General features: G+C 47.8%; 1 protein-coding gene across 1 annotated transcript in view; it reads left to right on the forward strand.

Moving 5' to 3' along the window:
* DOCK9 (dedicator of cytokinesis 9) overlaps positions 1-20,247 on the forward strand; it is a 719,745-nt gene that overhangs the window by 321,320 nt on the left and 378,178 nt on the right. The window contains 2 exon segments of the mRNA XM_030201354.1: positions 10,360-10,563; positions 15,051-15,173. Of these exon segments, the coding sequence (XP_030057214.1) occupies positions 10,360-10,563; positions 15,051-15,173 (327 nt within the window).

Here is a 20,247-nt window from a genome sequence, read left to right on the forward strand (position 1 = left end):
TGTACTGACTCCAGCTTCAACATAAATTTATCATATGTTTTAATTTGTTTTTATCATTTTATGCGTATATACAAATCTTTGTCGTGAATCTGAAGTTATATTTACCAGCACTTAAATCCCAAACAAAAAATTTAAAGCCTAATTTCAGTTGGAGTTGAAGGTTTGGTGTACCGACTTAACATCCCTGGTTAGAACACCTCCCTTATGAAGAAAGGTTAGGGATCTTCAGCTTAGAGAAAAGACTGAGAAGGGGATCTGATAGAAGCATATAAAAGCATGATTGGGTGGAGCAATTAATAGGAAACTATTTTAACCTTTCAAACACAAAAATGAGAGGACCGTCCATGAAACTAATGACCAACCGGTTGTAAACAAATTATAGGAAGTTATTTTTCATGCACATATAAATAAAAGTGTAGAAGCTGTTGTGAGTGTGTGGTCAAGGTGACTAACAGGAGTGCAGAAGAGGTTTCAACAAGTTCTGGAGGATTAATCCATGACAAATTATAAGCTGGGTAGTTGAGGAGAGCCATTGCTCACCCCTTGAAAATGAGCTGTAAGAAATGGGATCAGCTGGGTATTTGTGGCCTAGACAGGGCATTGTTGGAGACAGGATGCTGGGCTTAAATATCCTTGGTTTGACTCAGCATGACTTTACTTATGTTCTTCAATATTAGTACCTCAGATTGATTGGTTATGATAAATTATATCAATTCCAGTCACAACTAAGGCAGTGTGAAACTTTTTCAAGAGCATACTGTTGTGAATTACAACATTGGTTATCTTAGGATATATCCCTTTGAATGCTGTTCTTTTCTTTCTTATATATTTTGAGATTATATTTTAGTTGTTGTAGTTCAGTTTCTGTAATGTAAAAGTTATTACAAAGCTGTCATATTTGACAAAATTTAAGCTGCTTCCCTGAAGTTTCCCCAAGCCATGATACTAGCAAGAGAAAGTAATTTCACCTCACTGGATCTGATTGATCTGGGCATGAATCAACCAGATCATTCCATGCAGTTTGACACCCAATTATATTATAATTAAGTTGATAGTTGAAATTGTTTTATCTTGTAAATACTGTTCTCCGAGGACAAGCAGGCTGCTTGTTCTCACGACTTGGTTGACGTCCACGGCAGCCCCCTCAAACCGGAAGAAAAATCTTGCGGGAGGTCCCGCACGCAGGGCACACCCACCGCGCATGCGCGGCCGTCTTCCCGTCCGTGCGCTATGGTTCCCGCTCAGCTTTTTCGCTTTCCGCGCTGGAGAGAGATGCGTCTTCGTCCCTCTCCGTGTCAGCCCCGGAAAACCGATTTGCGGCCTAGTCCACAATTTTGTTTTCTTTTCAAATTTTAATAATTACAATATTCAATAAATCTTGAATAAAATACACGAAATATGCAACATCATCATAGGAAAACAATAATACAAAGAGAAATAGAAAAAAAATTAAATTATAAGCTAATATAACAAAGCCTATTCTCTAATTGTTAAACCAAGGACTGCACCATGCTCTGTTGACTTAATCCAAGCTACTATACAGTGTTACATTCAGGATTAAATTTTCACAATTACACTCTCTTTGCTTAATAAAAAATCCTCTAACTGCTTAGGTTCAAGAAATTGATATTGCTTTGTTTGATACAGTATCCTACAAACACAAGGAAATTTCAATTGAAAGTTTGCTCCTAAAGCTACTACCCTAGGACGCTGTAAAAGAAATGTTTCTTCTCTTTTGGGTTTCCCTGGATAAATCCGGGAAAACCCTTACTTTTGAACCTAAAAATAAAGAATTCAAATGTCTCAAGGACAGTCTGAGTACAGCATCTCTATCTAATTCTAATGCAAATGTCACTAACAAAGTAGTAGTTTGCGTGACAACCTCCAGAGATGATTCCAGGAACTCAGTCAAGTTCATTACACCTTGAGGGTTTAAATTATCTGGGTTTTTCCCAGTAATTTGCAAATAATATGCCCTTGTAATAGGTGGTAAAGAATTTTCAGGTAGTCCCAGGATTTCTACTAAATATTTCTTAACCATTTGTACTGGTGACACAAGTGGAGATTTAGGAAAGTTAATAATTCTTAGGTTAAGTCTCTTTGATTCTCCAAATATTCCAAGCATTTAGAGGCAAAATTCCTTTCTTTAATCAAAGACTGCTCCACAATTTCCATTTTTTCAAGTTTGCCAGAGAGGGTTTTTACCTCTGCTGCTTGGAGATCATTAATTTGTAATTGTTTCAATGTAGACCCAGCCAAAACCTTGATAGTTTCAGAATTCTTTACTATCATAGTTTGTAAAGCAGAGAGAGTTGTGGAATTTAAATCCCAAAGTGACTCTAATGTCACTACAGCAGGTCTTTCCAACTTCCCCTCAAATACCAGTGGAGGTGCTTTAGCAACTTGTTCCAGGATACTCACAGTTACAGCAGGATTAGAGCTTTCCTCTGGAATATTCAAGCTTACAGCATTTGTTCCAGCTTCGAGCAAGTTCCCTCCCTGAATGCTCCTTTCACCTAACAGGAAGATTGGAAGATTGGAGGGTGGCCAATGAAACGCCCATTTTAAAAAAAGGCTCCAGGGGAGATCCAGGAAATTATAGACCAGTGAGTCTGACGTCGGTGCCGGGGAAAATGGTAGAGGCTATTATTAAAAACAAAATTACAGAGCACATCCGAGGACATGGATTACTGAGACCGAGTCAGCACGGCTTTTGTGTGGGGAAATCTTGCCTGAGCAATTTACTTCAATTCTTTGAAGGAGTAAACAAACATGTGGACAAAGGGGAACCGGTTGATATTGTGTATCTGGATTTTCAAAAGGCGTTTGACAAGGTACCTCATGAAAGGCTACAGAGGAAATTGGAGGGTCATGGGATAGGAGGAAATGTCCTATTGTGGATTAAAAACTGGTTGAAGGATAGGAAACAGAGTGGGGTTAAATGGGCAGTATTCACAGTGGAGAAGGGTAGTTAGTGGGGTTCCTCAGAGGTCTGTGCTAGGACCGCTGCTTTTTAATATATTTATAAATGATTTAGAGATGGGAGTAACTAGTGAGGTAATTAAATTTGCTGAAGACACAAAGTTATTCAAAGTCGTTAACTCGCGACAGGATTGTGAAAAATTACAAGAGGACCTTACGAGACTAGGAGACTGGGCGGCTAAATGGCAGATGATGTTTAATGTGAGCAAGTGCAAGGTGATGCATGTGGGAAAAAAGAACCCGAATTATAGATACGTCATGCAAGGTTCCACGTTAGGAGTTACGGACCAAGAAAGGGATCTGGGTGTCGTCGTCGATAACACACTGAAACCTTCTGCTCAGTGTGCTGCTGCGGCTAGGAAAGCAAATAGAATGTTGGGTATTATTAGGAAAGGTATGGAAAACAGGTGTGAGGATGTTATAATGCCGTTGTATCGCTCCATGGTGCGACCGCACCTTGAGTATTGTGTTCAATTCTGGTCGCCGCATCTCAAGAAAGATATAGTACAATTGGAAAAGGTGCAGCGAAGGGCGACTAAAATGATAGCGGGGATGGGACGACTTCCCTATGAAGAAAGACTAAGGAGGCTAGGGCTATTCAGCTTGGAGAAGAGATAGCTGAGGGGAGACATGATAGAGGTATATAAAATAATGAGTGGAGTGGAACAGGTGGATGTGAAGCGTCTGTTCACGCTTTCCAAAAATACTAGGACTAGGGGGCATGCGATTAAACTACAATGTAGTAAATTTAAAACAAATCGGAGAAACTTTTTCTTCACCCAACATGTAATTAAACTCTGGAGTTCATTGCCGGAAAATGTGGTGAAGACGGTTAGCTTAGCAGAGTTTAAAAAGGGGTTGGACGGTTTCCTAAAGGACAAGTCCATAAACCGCTACTAAACGGACTTGGAAATATCCAAAATCCCAGGAATAACATGTATAGAATGTTTGTACGTTTGGGAAGCTTGCCAGGTGCCCTTGGCCTGGATTGGCCGCTGTCGTGGACAAGATGCTGGGCTCGATGGACCCTTGGTCTTTTCCCAGTATGGCATTACTTATGTACTTATGTAGGATTGAAGCAACAGGACTCGCCACAAAGCTCTCTTCCTGGTTGGGGTGGTGCTGTACGTGGGACAGGGCTCAAAGAAGCCCCGTCGACACTCGGTCAGCTCCGAGAGGCGGACTCCAGCAGCAGGAGTAGAGGTCATACCTGAGCCAGACACAATTCCAAAGTGTTCGAGCATCGGCTGTTGGAGCGAGGGTTTATCACCTGGGGCAGAGGGAATCTCCCTGACTTTCCCTCGTCTCTTACCCATCTGAAACAGCAGGTAAGAGGCTCTTTCCAGAGTCAAGCTTGAGCACTATTCAGAACGTGTCAGTCGATGCAAGTCACACCGTCGCCATCTTGGATCCGTGGCTGGCCATCCGCAATTTTCTTTGTTTTTTTTTTTTTGCTTTTCGTGCATTCGCGCGCCCCCTTTTAAAAACAAAAAGGACTTTTCCTTTTCATCGAGTTTCTCCGTTTCTTTCGCCTCGTTGCGGTCGTTCTTTATTTTGTGGTGTGCCCTTTTACCGCCACCATCGACGATTTTGACCTCGCCGACACGATTTTTCCGTCGATGTCCTCGAAAGTCCCGAGCGGATTCAAAAAGTGTGGTCGGTGCGGCCGGCAGATCTTGCAGACAGATCCTCACGCTTGGTGTCTCCAGTGCCTCGGACCGGAGCATAATGCCAAGGCGTGCACCTTGTGTCTCGGCTTGCGAAAGCAGACGCAGGTGGCGAAGCAAGTCTTCGGGACCGTCTTTTTGGAACTTGCGCCAGCCCTTCGATTTCGACGGCTGGGTCTTCGAGAACCGGTACCGATGTCGACGTCTTCGACGCCGACTATGGCATCGACCTCAGGAGTACAGGTTCCCTTGGCCCGACGACCTGCCAGCGACGGCGGCGGTGAGCGACCGCATGGGCAGTCCACCCCGGCCACTCCCGCTGCTTAGGGCCATCGGGACCGAACCCTGTCTGGTCCGACCCCCAGAGGGTGCGGAGACTCCACCTCCTCCTCGTCCATGCCGCGGAGTGCTGATGACGGGCATCGAGAGAAAGCTGCGAAGAAGCACCGTCATCGGTCGCCCATGGCGCATGGGACTGGCAGCTCCGGGACGTCGAGAGAAGACTCGATCTCCAAGAAGCGCCAATGCCGGGAGGAGCGCTCCCCCTCTATCGAAGAGGTGTCGATGCGCAGGTCGTCGGGTACCCCGGTACCGTCTCCTGGATCCGGGCATCTTCGAGCACCGGCCCCCCCAGCCTCTCCCGACAGAGGGCCTAGACGAGTGCCTCCAAGCCATCCTCCCGGGGATCCTAGAGGGGCTGATGCGCCAGGCCTTGCTGGCACCAGGGGTGCTTGCGCCCACGGTGCCGTTTATGGATGCGCCGGCTGGCTCTGGCCCTGTGATGCGGTCTTCGACACCGGTGCCAGTCTCGATCGCCACTCAGGTGGAATCCCCGTCGACGTCGAGGGAGCTTCATCCCCACCGGCGCCGGAGTCCACTCTCGATACCATCATCGAGGACATGGTTCCTCGGGGTCGAGACGGGCCCGGTTGCGGTCTGAGCTGAGGGGAGCTCATGTCCGACACCGAGGAGGAGGCCTCGTGGGAGGAGGAGGCAGACCCCAGATATTTCTCCTCCAAGGTGTCTGTGGGTCTTCCCTCCGACCCCACACCTTCTCCGGAGGGGAAGCTCTCGCCTCCAGAGAGCCTCTCCTTCGCCTCTTTTGTCCGGGACATGTCTATTAGCATTCCCTTCCCAGTGGTCACCATGGATGAGCCGAGGGCTGAGATGCTCGAGGTCCTCGACTATCCATCACCACCTAGAGAATCTTCCATGGTACCGTTGCACAATGTCCTCAAGGAGACACTGCTTCGGAACTGGTTGAAGCCTTTATCTAATCCCACCATCCCTAAGGAAGCGGAGTCCCAATACAGAGTCCACACAGACCCGGAGTTGATGCGACCTCAGCTGCCACATGACTCAGCGGTCGTGAACTCTGCTCTCAAAAGGGCAAGGAGTTCGAGGGATACCACCTCGGCGCCCCCAGGGTGGGAGTCTCTCTCTCTGGACTCGTTTGGGAAGAAGGCCTACCATTCTTCTATGCTCGTGACCAGGATCCAATCATACCTGCTTGTACATGAGCATCCACATGCGGAACAATGTGCGGCACTGGAGCAGTCCAGGCCCTTTCAGGAGGTGGTCAGGCAGCTGAAGGCGTGCGGAAAATTCCTGTCCAGAGGTATCTATGACACATATGATGTGGCATCCAGAGCCGCGGCCCAGGGTATAGTGATGCACAGATGCTCATGGCTGCGTGCCTCTGACCTGGACAACCACACTTAGCAAAGACTGGCGGATGTCCCTTGCCGGGGGGATAACATTTTTGGCGAGAAGGTCGAGCAGTTGGTGGACCAACTACACCAGCGGGAAACTGCTCTCGACAAGCTCTCTCACCGGGCGCCTTCAGCATCCGCCCCCACTGGTGGACATTTTTCCCGGACCAGGCAGGCTGCACCTTACGCTTACAGCAAGCGTAGGAACAACCAACCAGCCTGAAGGCCTTCTCAGGCACAGGGACAGTCCTAGCGCACTCGTTTCCGTCAACAGCGTACGCCTAAGCAGCCCCCTGCGCCTCCACAGCAAAAGCAGGGGACGGGCTTTTGACTGGATCCATGGGAACATAGCCGCCATCAAAGTAGCCGTGCCGGGCGACCTGCCTGTCGGGGGGAGGTTGACAGTTTTTCACCAAAGGTGGCCTCTCATAACCTCCGACCAGTGGGTTCTTCAAATAGTGCACCCCACCAAATTGTCCACCGGGAGCTCAATCCTTCAGCTCCCACCACAAGCAGGTACTTGCAGAGGAACTCTCCGCCCTTCTCAGCGCCAATGCGGTCGAGCCCATGCCACCCGGGCAGGAAGGGCAGGGATTCTATTCCAGGTACTTCCTTGTGGAAAAGAAAACGGGGGGGGGGGGGGGGGGGGGATGCGCCCCATCCTAGACCTGAGAGGCCTGAACAAGTTTCTGGTGCGAGAAAAGTTCATGATGCTTTCCTTGGGCACCCTTCTTCCCATGATTCACAAAAACTATTGGCTTTGTTCCCTGGATTTAAAGGATGCTTATACTCGCATCCCGATACTGCCAGCTCACAGACAGTATCTGCGATTCCGTCTGGGGACACGTCACTTCCAGTATTGTGTGCTGCCCTTTGGGCTCGTCTCTGCACCACGGGTGTTTACCAAGTGTCTCGTGGTGGTTGCGGCGTATCTGCGCAAGCTGGGGGTGCACATGTTCCCATATCTCGACGATTGGCTGGTGAAGAGCACCTCAGAGGCGGGAGCTCTTCGGTCCATGCAGTGCACTATTCAACTACTGGGGTTTGTGATAAATTGGAGCTGCTGGGGTTTGTGATAAATTGACCCGAAGTCCCATCTCCAGCCAGTCCAATCTCTGGAATTCATAGGAGCTCTGCTGAATTCACAGATGGCTCAGGCCTATCTTCCCGAGGCGAGGGCTCAGAACCTTCTGTCCCTCGCCTCCCAGGCTGGAGCGTCCCAGCAGGTCACAGTTCGGCAGATGTTGAGACTCCTGGGCCATATGGCCTCTACAATCCATGTGACTCCCATGGCTCGTCTTCACGTGACATCAGCTCAATGGACCCTATCTTCCCAGTGGTGCCAAGTCACAGGGAATCTGGAAGATGTCATCCGCCTGCCCACCAGTTGTCGCAATTCGCTGCGCTGGTGGACGATTCGGACCAGGGACACCCGTTCCAAATTCCTCAGCCGCAAAAAGTGCTGACGACTGATGCATCTCTCCTGGGGTGGGGAGCTCATGTTGATGGGCTCCACACCCAAGGGGTGTGGTCCCTCCAAGAACAAGGTCTTCAGATCAATCTCCTGGAGCTCTGAGCGGTCTGGAACGCGCTGAAGGCCTTCAGGGGATCGGCTGTCCTTCCAAATTATCCAAATTCGGACAATCAGGTTGCAATGTACTACATCAACAAGCAGGGGGGCACCGGATCTCGCCCCCTGTGTCAGGAAGCCGTCAGGATGTGGCGATGGGCAGGCCAGCACAGCATTCTTCTCCAGGCCACGTACCTGGCAGGCGTAAACAGTCTGGCCGACAGGCTGAGCAGACTCATGCAACCGCATGAGTGGTCGCTCCATTCCCGGGTGGTATGCAAGATCTTCCGAAAATGGGGCACTCCCTCGGTGGACCTTTACGCCTCCCAGACCAATCACAAGCTGCCTCAGTTCTGTTCCAGACTTCAGGCACACGGCAGACTGGCGTCGGATGCCTTTCTCCTCCATTGGGGGAACGGCCTCCTGTATGCATAGCCTCCCATACCTTTGGTGGGGAATACCTTACTGAAGCTCAAGCAAGACTGCAGCACCATGATTCTGATCGTGCCCTTTTGGCCCCGTCAGATCTGGTTCCCTCTTCTTCTGGAGTTGTCCTCCGAAGAACCGTTGAGAATGGAGTGTTTTCCGACTCTCATTTCACAGAATGACGGAGCGCTTCTGAACCCCAACCTTCAGTCTCTGGCTCTCACGGCCTGTATGTTGAGGGCATAGATTTTGCTTCATTGGGTCTGTCAGAGGGTGTCTCCCGTGCCTTGCTTGCCTCTAGGAAGGATTCCACTAAAAAGAGTTACTTTTTTTAAGTGGAGGAGGTTTGTCGTTTGGTGTGAGAGCAAGGCCCTAGAACCTCGTTCTTGTCCTGCACAGAACCTGCTTGAATACCTTCTACACTTATCAGAGTCCGGTCTCAAGACCAACTCAGTAAGGAATCACCTTAGTGCAATTAGTGCTTACCATCATCGTGTTGAGGGTAAAGCCATCTCTGGAGAGCCTTTAGTCGTTCGATTCATGAGAGGCTTGCTTTTGTCAAAGCCCCCTGTCAAGCCTCCTGCAGTGTCATGGGATCTCAATGTCGTCCTCACCCAGCTGATGAAACCTCCTTTTGAGCCACTGAATTCCTGTCATCTGAAGTACTTGACCTGGAAGGTCATTTTCTTGGTGGCAGTTACTTCAGCTCGTAGAGTCAGTGAGCTTCAAGCCCTGGTAGCTCATGCTCTTTATACAAAATTTCATTATAACAGAGTAGTCCTCCGCACCCACCCTAAGTTACTGCCGAAGATGGTGTCGGAGTTCCATCTTAACCAGTCAATCGTCTTGCCAACATTCTTTCCCAGACCGCATACCCGCCCTGCTGAACGTCCGTTGCACACATTGGACTGCGAGCGAGCGTTAGCCTTCTATCTGGAGCAGACACAGCCGCACAGACAGTCCGCCCAATTTGTTTCTTTCGCCCCAATAGGAAGGGGGTCGCTGTCGGGAAACGCACCATCTCCAATTGGCTAGCAGATTGCATTTCCTTCACTTACACCCAGGCTGGGCGGGCTCTTGAGGGTCATGTCACGGCTCATAGTGTTAGAGCCATGGCAGCATCAGTGGCCCACTTGAAGTCAGCCACTATTGAAGAGATTTGCAAGGCTGTGACGTGGTCATCTGTCCACACATTCACATCTCATTACTGCCTTCAGCAGGATACCCGACGCGACAGTCGGTTCGGGCAGTCGGTGCTGCAGAATCTGTTTGGGGTTTGAATACAACTTCACCCTCCTGGACCCGGTTTTATTCTGTTCAGGCTGCACTCCCAGTTAGTTGTTCTTCGTAGGTCAATTTCTGTTATGCCCTCGCCGTTGCGAGGCCCTGTTGACCATGTTTGTTGTTTTGAGTGAGCCTGGGAGCTAGGGATACCCCAGTCGTGAGAACAAGCAGCTTGCTCGTCCTTGGAGAAAGCGAATGATACATACCTGTAGCAGGTGTTCTCCGAGGACAGCAGGCTGATTGTTCTGACCTACCCTCCCTCCCCTTTGGAGTTGTGGTTTTTCCTCATTTCTTTGCTTGTCATTTAACTGAGCGGGAACGGTCGCGCACGGGTGGTAAGATGGCTGCGCATGCACCGTGGGCGTGCCCCGCGTGCGCGACCTCCCGCAAGATTTTTCTTCCGGTTTGAGGGGGCTGCCGTGTACGTCGACCCAGTCGTGAGAACAATCAGCCTGCTGTCCTCGGAGAACACCTGCTACAGGTATGTATCATTCGTTATCTGTGCTACTGATACTCCTGCTTGGCTGCTAGCTGACTGAGTTCTGTGCTCTTTACTGGAGGCAGTTTGCCCACAAACTCCATCACACTGAGCACCATAATGATGTTTACTAGGCATGCCAAAATTATTGCCTTGCCATGTTAGAGTTCACACATGCTTGTTTTGTGAATGGCACTGTTGAAACCAAATGATCAGCATTGTTTTTTTTTTGATGCTCAGGTGGAGCCTTTCTTCGTTACTTTGTCACTGTTTGACATAAAGAATAACCGCAAAATTTCAGCAGACTTCCACGTGGACTTGAATCATTCTTTTGTGAGTCAGATGATAGCCAGTGCCCCTCAGCAGCAGAATAATGGTTGGGGGGACTGTTCAAAGCAACTTCAAAATGTTATTCATGAGACCATGTTGCAGTATCCAAAGCAGGTGAGAAAACTGTACATCTTATAATGCTTAGTTTATAGCTAGAGAAGGTTGTAATTAGGATGCTTGGTTTTATGGTATTTTTTTCATACTGTAATTTCTGCATTTATTTTTAAGCTTAAATTTGTGTTCTCATTTTGCAAATTTAAATAATCTTGACTATGGTTTTACGCAGAGGAACTCCAATGAAATTTCTTGTAGCTTTGATACTGGTTAAGTACCTCTTTGTTGACAAACCGGACTGAATGCACTTTGGTATCTACTACACAGTCCAGATGATTTGCTCCTCTTTAACTTAGGGGTTAGCGCGAATACAACGCTGCTTATATCTACATATATTAACTGATCATGACCACGCTGCTATTCCGTGCTACTATGGCGGTGGAATGGCAGTATTTTGAGTGCTATCCTGAATAGCGCTGGGTTTTGATCATGTGCCCATTATTGATATGGCCTGTTCCATTTTCCAGGTTCACCTTAAATGATAATGCCTCAGATTTTTAGCCACTACTAAAGCTGTTCTGACAAATCTCTCTTATTTTATAATCACATGTATTGAAGGCTTGAGAAAAGAGCTAGTTGAAAACATTTGATACATGTGATAACTATTTACTCACTTTGCACCTGGACTAACTTGCTACATACTCTATCACTTGGACCAGTTCCTCTTACCTTGTTGAATTGTACATATAACTTTCTTTGAGTTTAGCTATCCATCTATCTATCCCAGTTGACTTTGTACTACCCATCTTGTCCCCGCCTATTTATCTGCACTTGGCTCCTTGACTACATGGTAAGATGTTTCATTGTATTATAGTATCAACATTATCATATCTGTTATTCAAATTCTTTAATGTGTACTTATTAGGTGTTTCATTGGTATTTTGCTGTCATCGTATCATATCTATGTTTGAATGTTCTTCCCTGCTGTCTGTTATAGTATTATTTGTATTGCATGACATTTATCATATTTCTGTTATATAATGTTCTACAGTTCTGTTAAATATATATATTTCTGATACTCTTTCATGTTGGTCCTTGGTAGGTTTCAATTTGCCATTTCCAGATTTACTTCATTGATTGTGTTTATGCTTTGGTTATTTTTATTATGATAAAAGAATTGTAAGTTTTATGTTAAAACTGTACCTGCGGTACACCGTAATGGGTGAATCTCTTCATAAAGGGTTAATAAATCCCAATAAATCCAGTAAAATAAAACTCGTGTGTGCACATTTTTCTACTTGGTGTACAAACTTATACACACAAGCTATAACTGTTGCCAGTTATGGACTTAACTTAATTGATAAATTAGGTGCCACATGGGAATTAGCAGTGATTGGCTGTAATTGGAGTTGGTGCTCATTGGCACTAATTAGCAGTCATGTGTGTAACTGCACTTAGTTGTAATTATGTAACCTTGGTGCAGAAATCAAGGCAGTGTTGGAGAGGCATAGGCAGGTCAGAGGCATGCCTAGCACTTATGCGCTAAGGTTATAGAATACTGACAGTTACACGTGCAACTACAATTATTTTAAAATATCTTTGCCATTATCCACACAGGAAACAAAAACAACTGGAACATTAAGCATAATAAACAGACAGTGAACAGTTTCAAAATTCCCTCCCACCCTCAACACTTCCTACAGAAAGACAAATATTAAGATCACATAGCCTATCAATCAAGAAAGGAGTCAAAGGTATAGAGTGTTCAAAATAGAAGAGTGGACACATAGAGCTAGAGTATTCAGATAAGGAGTCCACATCTGTAGATACCATTTCTTGGCTTAATGATTCTTTGTGAAGAAATGTACTGGACACTTGGGTGCCTTCAGCAATGTCCTGCACACCTGTGGAGTTGGCGTCAATTCTCATGATAAAGTGAACCCAGATAAATCCATACTACCCACCCCCCCAACAAAAAAAAAAATTACGAATAGGTGCACAGTCCCACACACAATGTTTATAGGAAACATCTTTCTGTCCGTATTTAAGACAGGCCACATCTGTGGAGAGGCCCATCTTAACATGCTCTAGATGGATGAATATAAAGACGCATCAAAAATTTATAATGCACTCTTACAGCTGTGCACTTTCAATCAGGTGTGGACCCTCACTTGAACTTCTCTGCAGGTCTTCCATAGAATAACTATCAAAATCTCAGGTTTGTAAGTCTACTGTAGATTGCAGAGGGGCACCCCTAGAAGCTGCTTAAGCATTTCATACTACCTGCCCATTAACCCTTTATAAACTGCTAGTAAAGGCCATTTTTCATCAAAAACAGATTCTTGAAAATCTATGGCAAAAATCCCCAAAGAGTGCACGTGTAGTGATAAAGCTGTAGGTATGAATATCAATCCCATGGAGTCAAATTATATTTCCGCTGGAGAGAATCATATGGCAAGAACTCTGCCTCCTCATCCTCAACCACATCCTTAACTAAGACCAGCCCATGTGCAGTAAGGATGGGACCACAATTCTGGGGGGGGGTGGGGGGGGGGGAATCTGCATTACCGATCGGGGTGAATACCTGGAACACTGCACATGGAGTCCAAATCACTTTCTAACGAGACCCCACACAAAGCACACTGGGTGAATTAAGATATGTTTCATCAATTTCTGAAGGGCCCCTGCACTAGTGTGCAAAATATATACCAGATGAAGAGGCTTCCCTGTCTCTTGCTCAAAGGTTGTATCATAATACCCTGTTGGATACACCCAGATGGCAGGCAGTATTATAGGCTTGTAAATCAGGGAGACCTAACCCCCCCCCCCCCCCTCCAGTTACGTAAACTGCAGTTGCCTCCGAGAAGTGTCGGAGTACTTTCCCATCCATATTTTCCAGATCATGCTATTCCAGAGAACTAAATTTTGTAGCTTAAGAATCAGTGGTAAATGTTGGAAGAGAGAAATCCACTTAGGCAGGACTACTATTTTCAAAAACTGGACACGGCTCCCCAAAGACAAGAGCAAGGGTGTCCATCAGGTCAGTAAAGACTTGGTAGTCTGCAACAGGGAAGAGATGATCTCTCTATATAAAAAGCAACACCAACGTTCTATGAAGCCTCCAGCCGGAAGTGTGAAGGGGGCGAGATATCCGGTTTTCCTATGTGTCTGCCCCGCCCTCTCTGTAACACAGTCAGTGAAGGAAAACAGCAGAGCACAAAATCAAATCGCTGGCTCTGTAACAGTGAAGGACTCAGAGGGGGGAGGGGAGAGAGGCCAGAGGGCAGGGACACACACACTCCCACATGCACACAGAAGAAAACATTGCTAGCCCCCGTTTCATTTGCATCAGAAACGGGGCTTTTTTACTAGTATGATATAAATGTATCAAGCTCCCGGGTATCTGTAACCCAAGGTACCTAAGTGTGAGGTCCATCCACTGAAGCGGAACATCTACAACATTTAGTCGCAGACATTTACACCAGCCATTGCTATGGTGTAAGTGGCTGCGCCTAAATGTTACCATGTAAATATTGTCTTAAGTTAGTTTCAGTACTGCAACCCCTACAGGACTCTGTCTTGCTGTATATATTGCACACAGATGCGTAAATGCTGATTATAAAATTCGCGCTTGGTGTACAGCATCAAAGTGCTTAACTTTAGGTGATCTGTACTGAATTACCCCATTGGACTAGATTCAGTAAATAGTGCTCAAAAAATGGTACAAAAAAACCCGGTGTGGAGCACTATTCTATAAACAGCACTCCAAGTTGGGTACCATATATAGAATAGCGCTTAGAGCCGATTTCCGTGCCTGACTTTGGGCATGAGGATTTACACTAACTGAATCCTGGTGTAAATCCTGGCATGTAATTTAGGCACTGATCCCTGGTATTCAGTAATACTGCACCCATCTTTGTGAACACCTCTGACCCTCTCATGCTCTCTCAAGTTGTGTGCTATAGGATTTACGCATGAATCTTTATAGAATAGTGCTTAGCAAGATGCGTGCACCAATCCAAAATGTTGCCAATTAATGCCAATAATTTAGTGCACTAATTGGCTCGTTAGCCAGTTTGGATTCACGGACATTTCAAGATAGAATGCAATTTTCGAAATTTGCATTCCATTTATACAATCCAGGGGGATTGTGTATTTTTTTTTTTGTTACATTTGTACCCCGCGCTTTCCCACTCATGGCAGGTTCAATGCGGCTTACATGGGGCAATGGGGAGGGTTAAGTGACTTGCCCAGAGTCACAAGGAGCTGGCTGTGCCTGAAGTGGGAATCAAACTCAGTTCCTCAGTTCCCCAGGACCAAAGTCCACCACCCTAACCACTAGGGCTTGGAAAATGATAACATTGCAGCTGTACTTTCATATTTTTATTTTACTTTTCCAAGTTTTACAGATCCTATGTACTGTTTTTGATAGTTGCTGTAGGGCATTTGATATTATACTGCTTTATAGTGTTTTTTCTTAGGTTCTAATCATCTGTTATGATATGCATATGTTGCATGAATATACCAATTTTTTTTTCTTGATTTAGGGAATATTCTCGGTCACATGTCCACATCCAGACATATTCCTAGTGGCTAGGATAGAAAAAGTGCTCCAGGGAAGCATTACTCATTGTGCCGAACCTTACATGAAAAGCACAGACTCGTCCAAGGTATTTTATGTTCAATGATCAGAAAATACTAAAAAGAAAAGTAGGCTTACTTTAAGGAATCTTTGATGTATTAGTCACAATTCAGTTATTAATAGTAAAAAAAAACAAAACAAAGAAATACTGAATTTGTTTGGTATTTTTGGCCATTTTCTCAAACTACGTGGTTTTGTTTCTTAAGGGATATTCTGAACTTTCTAAAGACTTTCTGCCAGTCTCTGCTGGTATTAGACTCCTTTAGAAAATGAGATCCTTTGTTTTGTATATCTTTCATGGTAATATCTTTCTGCATATTTGCTTATTAAATATTTATGGAATTTAAATATTGTATAAGCTTTACTTTATAGTAACTGCCATGTTTATCTGTCTTGCTTTAGGCTTATGAATTGTTTATATTCCAGTTTTTTTAAGCGTGTGAAAAATAGCAATTATGTATATCCTTTTTCCAAATATATCCTGATCAGATACCTACAGAAATTAGGATACCGGTTCATAATTCAGATTGTCCCATTAAGTTGAGAACATTTTTTTTTAATTTATTTTTTAAAAAGTTTACATTAACAAGCAATTAAATCAACAAAAGCTTGTCCAGAAACTGGGATGATACAAGGAACAATTTTGAAGTTCAGTGTTTATGGAGAAATTATTCAGTAACTTGCTTTTCCAACTTTGTCTACCACATCTTTCATCGTTAAGGTTTTCCAGCCTTATTACCTCAAAAAATCCGTGTCTCCCCCCCCCCCCCCCTTGCTATCAATATTCGCTGTTCTCCACTAGCCCTTCTCTGTTTTTATTATTTGCAAAACAATTTGCAAAGAACAAAAATAGACCTCAGAGGGGTAAGAAAGTCTCAATAACAGTTAAATAAAAGCAGTAGGTGTTTGACATGGCTGTAGTTCAGTAAAAATCTGCATTACACTATATAAAATGCTATATAGATAGAGATGATTATAAAGAGGAAATAATGTGGCAGGTAAATGAGTTAAAAAAAAAAAAGACCCTACTGAGTAGTTTTCCATATCATCAAGCTGATCAATCCATAGACTGGTGGGTTGTGTCCATCTACCAGCAGGTGGAGATAGAGAGCAAACTTTTGCCTCCCTATATGTGGTCATGTGCTGCCGGAAACTCCTCAGTATGTTCTCTATCTCAGCAGGTGGTGGTCACACACAGCAGCAGCTCTGGCTAGGCCTCCAAGCCTAATTTTTAGGTTTTGTTGAGTGCCTGGGGTTGAGGGCTCTTTTGAGCAAGTGCAAACCTGGTGGTGCCAGGTCCCTCCTTTTCTCCCCCCTCCCGCTGGCTCCGTTAAAAAAAAAAAAAAAAAAAAAAAAATTTAAACGTCCTTAAAGGCGTTTATTTCGACGTTTATTTAAACGTTCATTGCAGCTACTCACTGGGACACCAGTTCGTTACAGCTCGGAGCGGACAGCAGGTAATTTTTACCTTTTTATAGCGGGCAGGGGGTTCCCCGATTCTTCTCCTCGTGGCATATGGCGTCGGAGGGCGAGGGCGCAAAGGGTCGCTCCCCGGATCGCTTGAGCGCTTCTAGAGGGGATGCGGGGGTCTTACAGCCTGATTCGCCCTTGTTGGGTGACAGTTTCGTGACCGATGAATGTCCCGGTCCTTCCTCCGGCGTGGCGGTTTTTCCCGCCATAAACGCCCATCCCCCGCTCCTCGCCTCCGCCATCTTGGCCGGCCACGCGGCTCGGACGGCTTCTTCGTGGGCCGCCCTTGAGATTGGAGACATTAATGCCATGAACGCCCTTAATTTGGGCGACGGCACAAAAGCGGCTAAAGTTAAGCGCCGTTCTTCCCGCGCGGCTCCTTCGCGGAGTGTCGCGCCGGACGCCATTTTGGATGCGCAGCATGTCTCTCCCCCGCTCTTGCGAGCGCCGGTTGAGGGTGCGTCTAGGGCTGTTGCCCAGGCTGCGGAAGTGCACAGTCTGGGGGGTTTCTCCCCCGAGTTTGTTTTGCTGCTGCATCAGGCTTTCCTCATGCAAAACGCTGCCCCTGCTCCCTCGTCTGGTAAAGAGGTTGAGGTTCCCAGAGGTAAACGCCCTCGGGTTGATTCCCAGGCCTTGGAGGACTTTGTCTCCTCCGATGTAGATGAGGGCAGCGTGTCTGAGGTCTCCCAACGGTCCTTTGCGGATTCCTTGGAGGAGACGGATCCCCGCTCGGATGGAGCGGATGACCCCTCTGCAGCGCGGCTTTTTAGCCCAGAGGATTTGCCCAACCTGTTGTTACAGGCCATGGACACTTTGAAGATTTCCTCTCCGGAGGACGTCTCTCCCTCAGCCCCTGTTGGCTCTGCCATTATGCTGGGGACGAAGCGCCCGCCTAGAACCTTCCACGTGCATGATGCCATGCACACCTTAATTTCGGCTCAATGGGATGTCCCAGAAGCGAGCCTTAAAGTGGCTAGGGCTATGTCCCGCCTCTATCCTTTGGCTGTGAGTGAACGTGAGGCCTATCTGTGGCCTACCGTGGATTCTTTAATCACTGCGGTGACTAAGAAAACGGCGTTGCCGGTGGAAGGTGGCACGGCCCTAAAGGACGCCCAAGACAGAAGATTGGAGGCGGCCTTAAGGTCGTCCTTTGAGGCGGCTGCTTTAAGTTTGCAGGCCTCAGTTTGCGGCTCCTATGTGGCCAGGGCGTGCCTGACTATGGTGCAGCGGGCTTCCCCCTCTGATCATTCCTTGAGGACTGATTGGCCGGCCCTGGAATCGGGCTTAGCCTATTTGGCAGACTTGCTGTATGATGTCTTGAGGGCCTCAGCTAAAGGCATGGCTCAGACAATCTCTGCGCGGCGGTGGCTTTGGCTGAAACATGGGTCTGCTGACCACGCCTCTAAATCCCGCCTGGCTAGATTGCCTTTTAAAGGCAAGCTGCTCTTTGGGGTCGAGCTGGACAAAATCGTGACCGATCTCGGCACGTCTAAGGGCAAGAAATTACCAGAGGTCAGGGCTCGGGCTAGTACTCGTCCCGGTACCTCCAGCGGACGGTTGCAGGAAGCCCGTCGGTATCGCCCGGGCAAGTCGGGTTCCTCTGCCCCCTCTTCCTTCAAGAGGAATTTCTCCCCCAAGCAGCATTCCTTTCGCAGAGACCGCCGTCCCGGAGGTGCTCACTCCGGTCCTCCCCAGGGTCTCGTACCCAATGACGGGGCCTTGGTACCCCCCAGTGCAGATTGGAGGACAGCTGTCCTCGTTTCTGGGCGAGTGGACCACAATAACTTCAGACGCGTGGGTGCTGGAAGTCATCAGAGACGGCTACAAGCTAGAGTTCTGCCGACCCTTAAAAGACGGGTTTGTACTCTCCCCCTGCAAGTCTCCGGTCAAAGCTGTGGCAGTGCAGCAGACCTTGGACAATCTGATCCGCCTGGGCGCGGTCGTTCCTGTGCCAGAAAGTCAGCTTGGCAAGGGACGTTACTCCATTTACTTTGTGGTACCAAAGAAAGGAGGTTCTGTCCGGCCTATCCTCGACCTCAAAGGGGTCAATCGGGCCTTGAAAGTGCGGCACTTTCGCATGGAGACTGTCCGCTCTGTTATAGCGGCAGTGAAGGCAGGAGAGTTCTTGGCTTCCCTGGACATCAAGGAAGCGTACCTGCATATTCCCATCTGGCCTCCTCATCAACGCTTTCTGCGTTTTGCAGTCCTGGGACGACACTTCCAGTTCAGAGCCCTCCCATTCGGGTTGGCTACTGCTCCGCGGACCTTTTCCAAAGTAATGGTGGTCATCGCGGCCTTCCTACGAAAGGAAGGGGTACAAGTCCATCCTTATCTGGACGACTGGTTGATCCGAGCCCCCTCTTATGCAGAGTGCGGCAAAGCTGTGGACCGGGTAGTTGCTCTTTTGAGCTCCCTGGGATGGATCATCAACTGGGAGAAGAGCCAGCTGCGCCCGACTCAGTCCCTGGAGTACCTGGGAGTTCGATTCGACACCCAAGTGGGCAGAGTGTTCCTGCCAGACAATCGGATTGTCAAACTTCAGGCTCAGGTGGACCAGTTCCTGGTAGCCTCTCCTCTTCGGGCTTGGGACTATGTGCAGCTGTTGGGCTCTATGACGGCCACGATGGAAGTAGTGCCCTGGGCCAGGGCTCATATGAGACCACTTCAACACTCTTTGCTGCAGCGCTGGACTCCGATGTCGGAGGATTATGCTGTGCGACTTCCCTTGGACCCAGCAGTGCGCAAGGCGCTGAGCTGGTGGATGCAGACAGACAAGTTGTCTGCGGGAATGCCTCTGGTGACCCCAGAGTGGATTGTCGTCACGACGGACGCCTCCTTGTCGGGCTGGGGAGCCCACTGCTTGGGAAGGACAGCGCAGGGGCTCTGGTCTCCTGCAGAGGCAAAGTGGTCTATCAACCTCCTGGAACTCAGAGCCATTCGGTTGGCGCTTTTGGAGTTCATCCCGGTACTGGTGTTGAAGCCTGTACGGGTACTGTCGGACAATGCCACGGCTGTGGCCTATGTCAACCGCCAGGGAGGTACCAAGAGCGCCCCTCTAGCCAAGGAGGCTATGAATCTTTGCCAGTGGGCGGAAGCGAACCTGGAGCAGCTTTCAGCGGCCCACATTGCCGGAGTAATGAATGTCAAGGCGGACTTTCTCAGTCGCCATACCTTGGAGCCCGGAGAGTGGCAGCTATTGGCTCAGGCGTTCTTGGACATCACGAAGCGCTGGGGCCAGCCGAGCCTAGATCTAATGGCGTCATCGGCCAATTGCCAAGTGCCGCGCTTCTTCAGCAGAGGACGGGACCCTCGATCCCTGGGAGTAGATGCTCTTCTCCAACAGTGGCCGACACAAGAGCTCCTCTATGTGTTCCCGCCCTGGCCCATGTTGGGCAGGGTGCTAGACCGGGTGGCAAAGCATCCCGGCAGGGTAATCCTGGTGGGTCCGGATTGGCCCAAACGTCCCTGGTATGCGGACTTGATCAGGCTCTCAGTCGACGATCCTCTGCGGCTGCCAGTGGAGCAGGGCCTGTTACATCAGGGTCCTGTGGTGATGGAGGATCCCTCCCCCTTTGGTCTTACGGCCTGGCTATTGAGCGGCAGCGTCTGAGGAAGAAGGGCTTCTCAGACAA

Source organism: Microcaecilia unicolor, chromosome 4, assembly GCF_901765095.1.
Source record: "Microcaecilia unicolor chromosome 4, aMicUni1.1, whole genome shotgun sequence".
Taxonomy (NCBI): domain Eukaryota; kingdom Metazoa; phylum Chordata; class Amphibia; order Gymnophiona; family Siphonopidae; genus Microcaecilia; species Microcaecilia unicolor.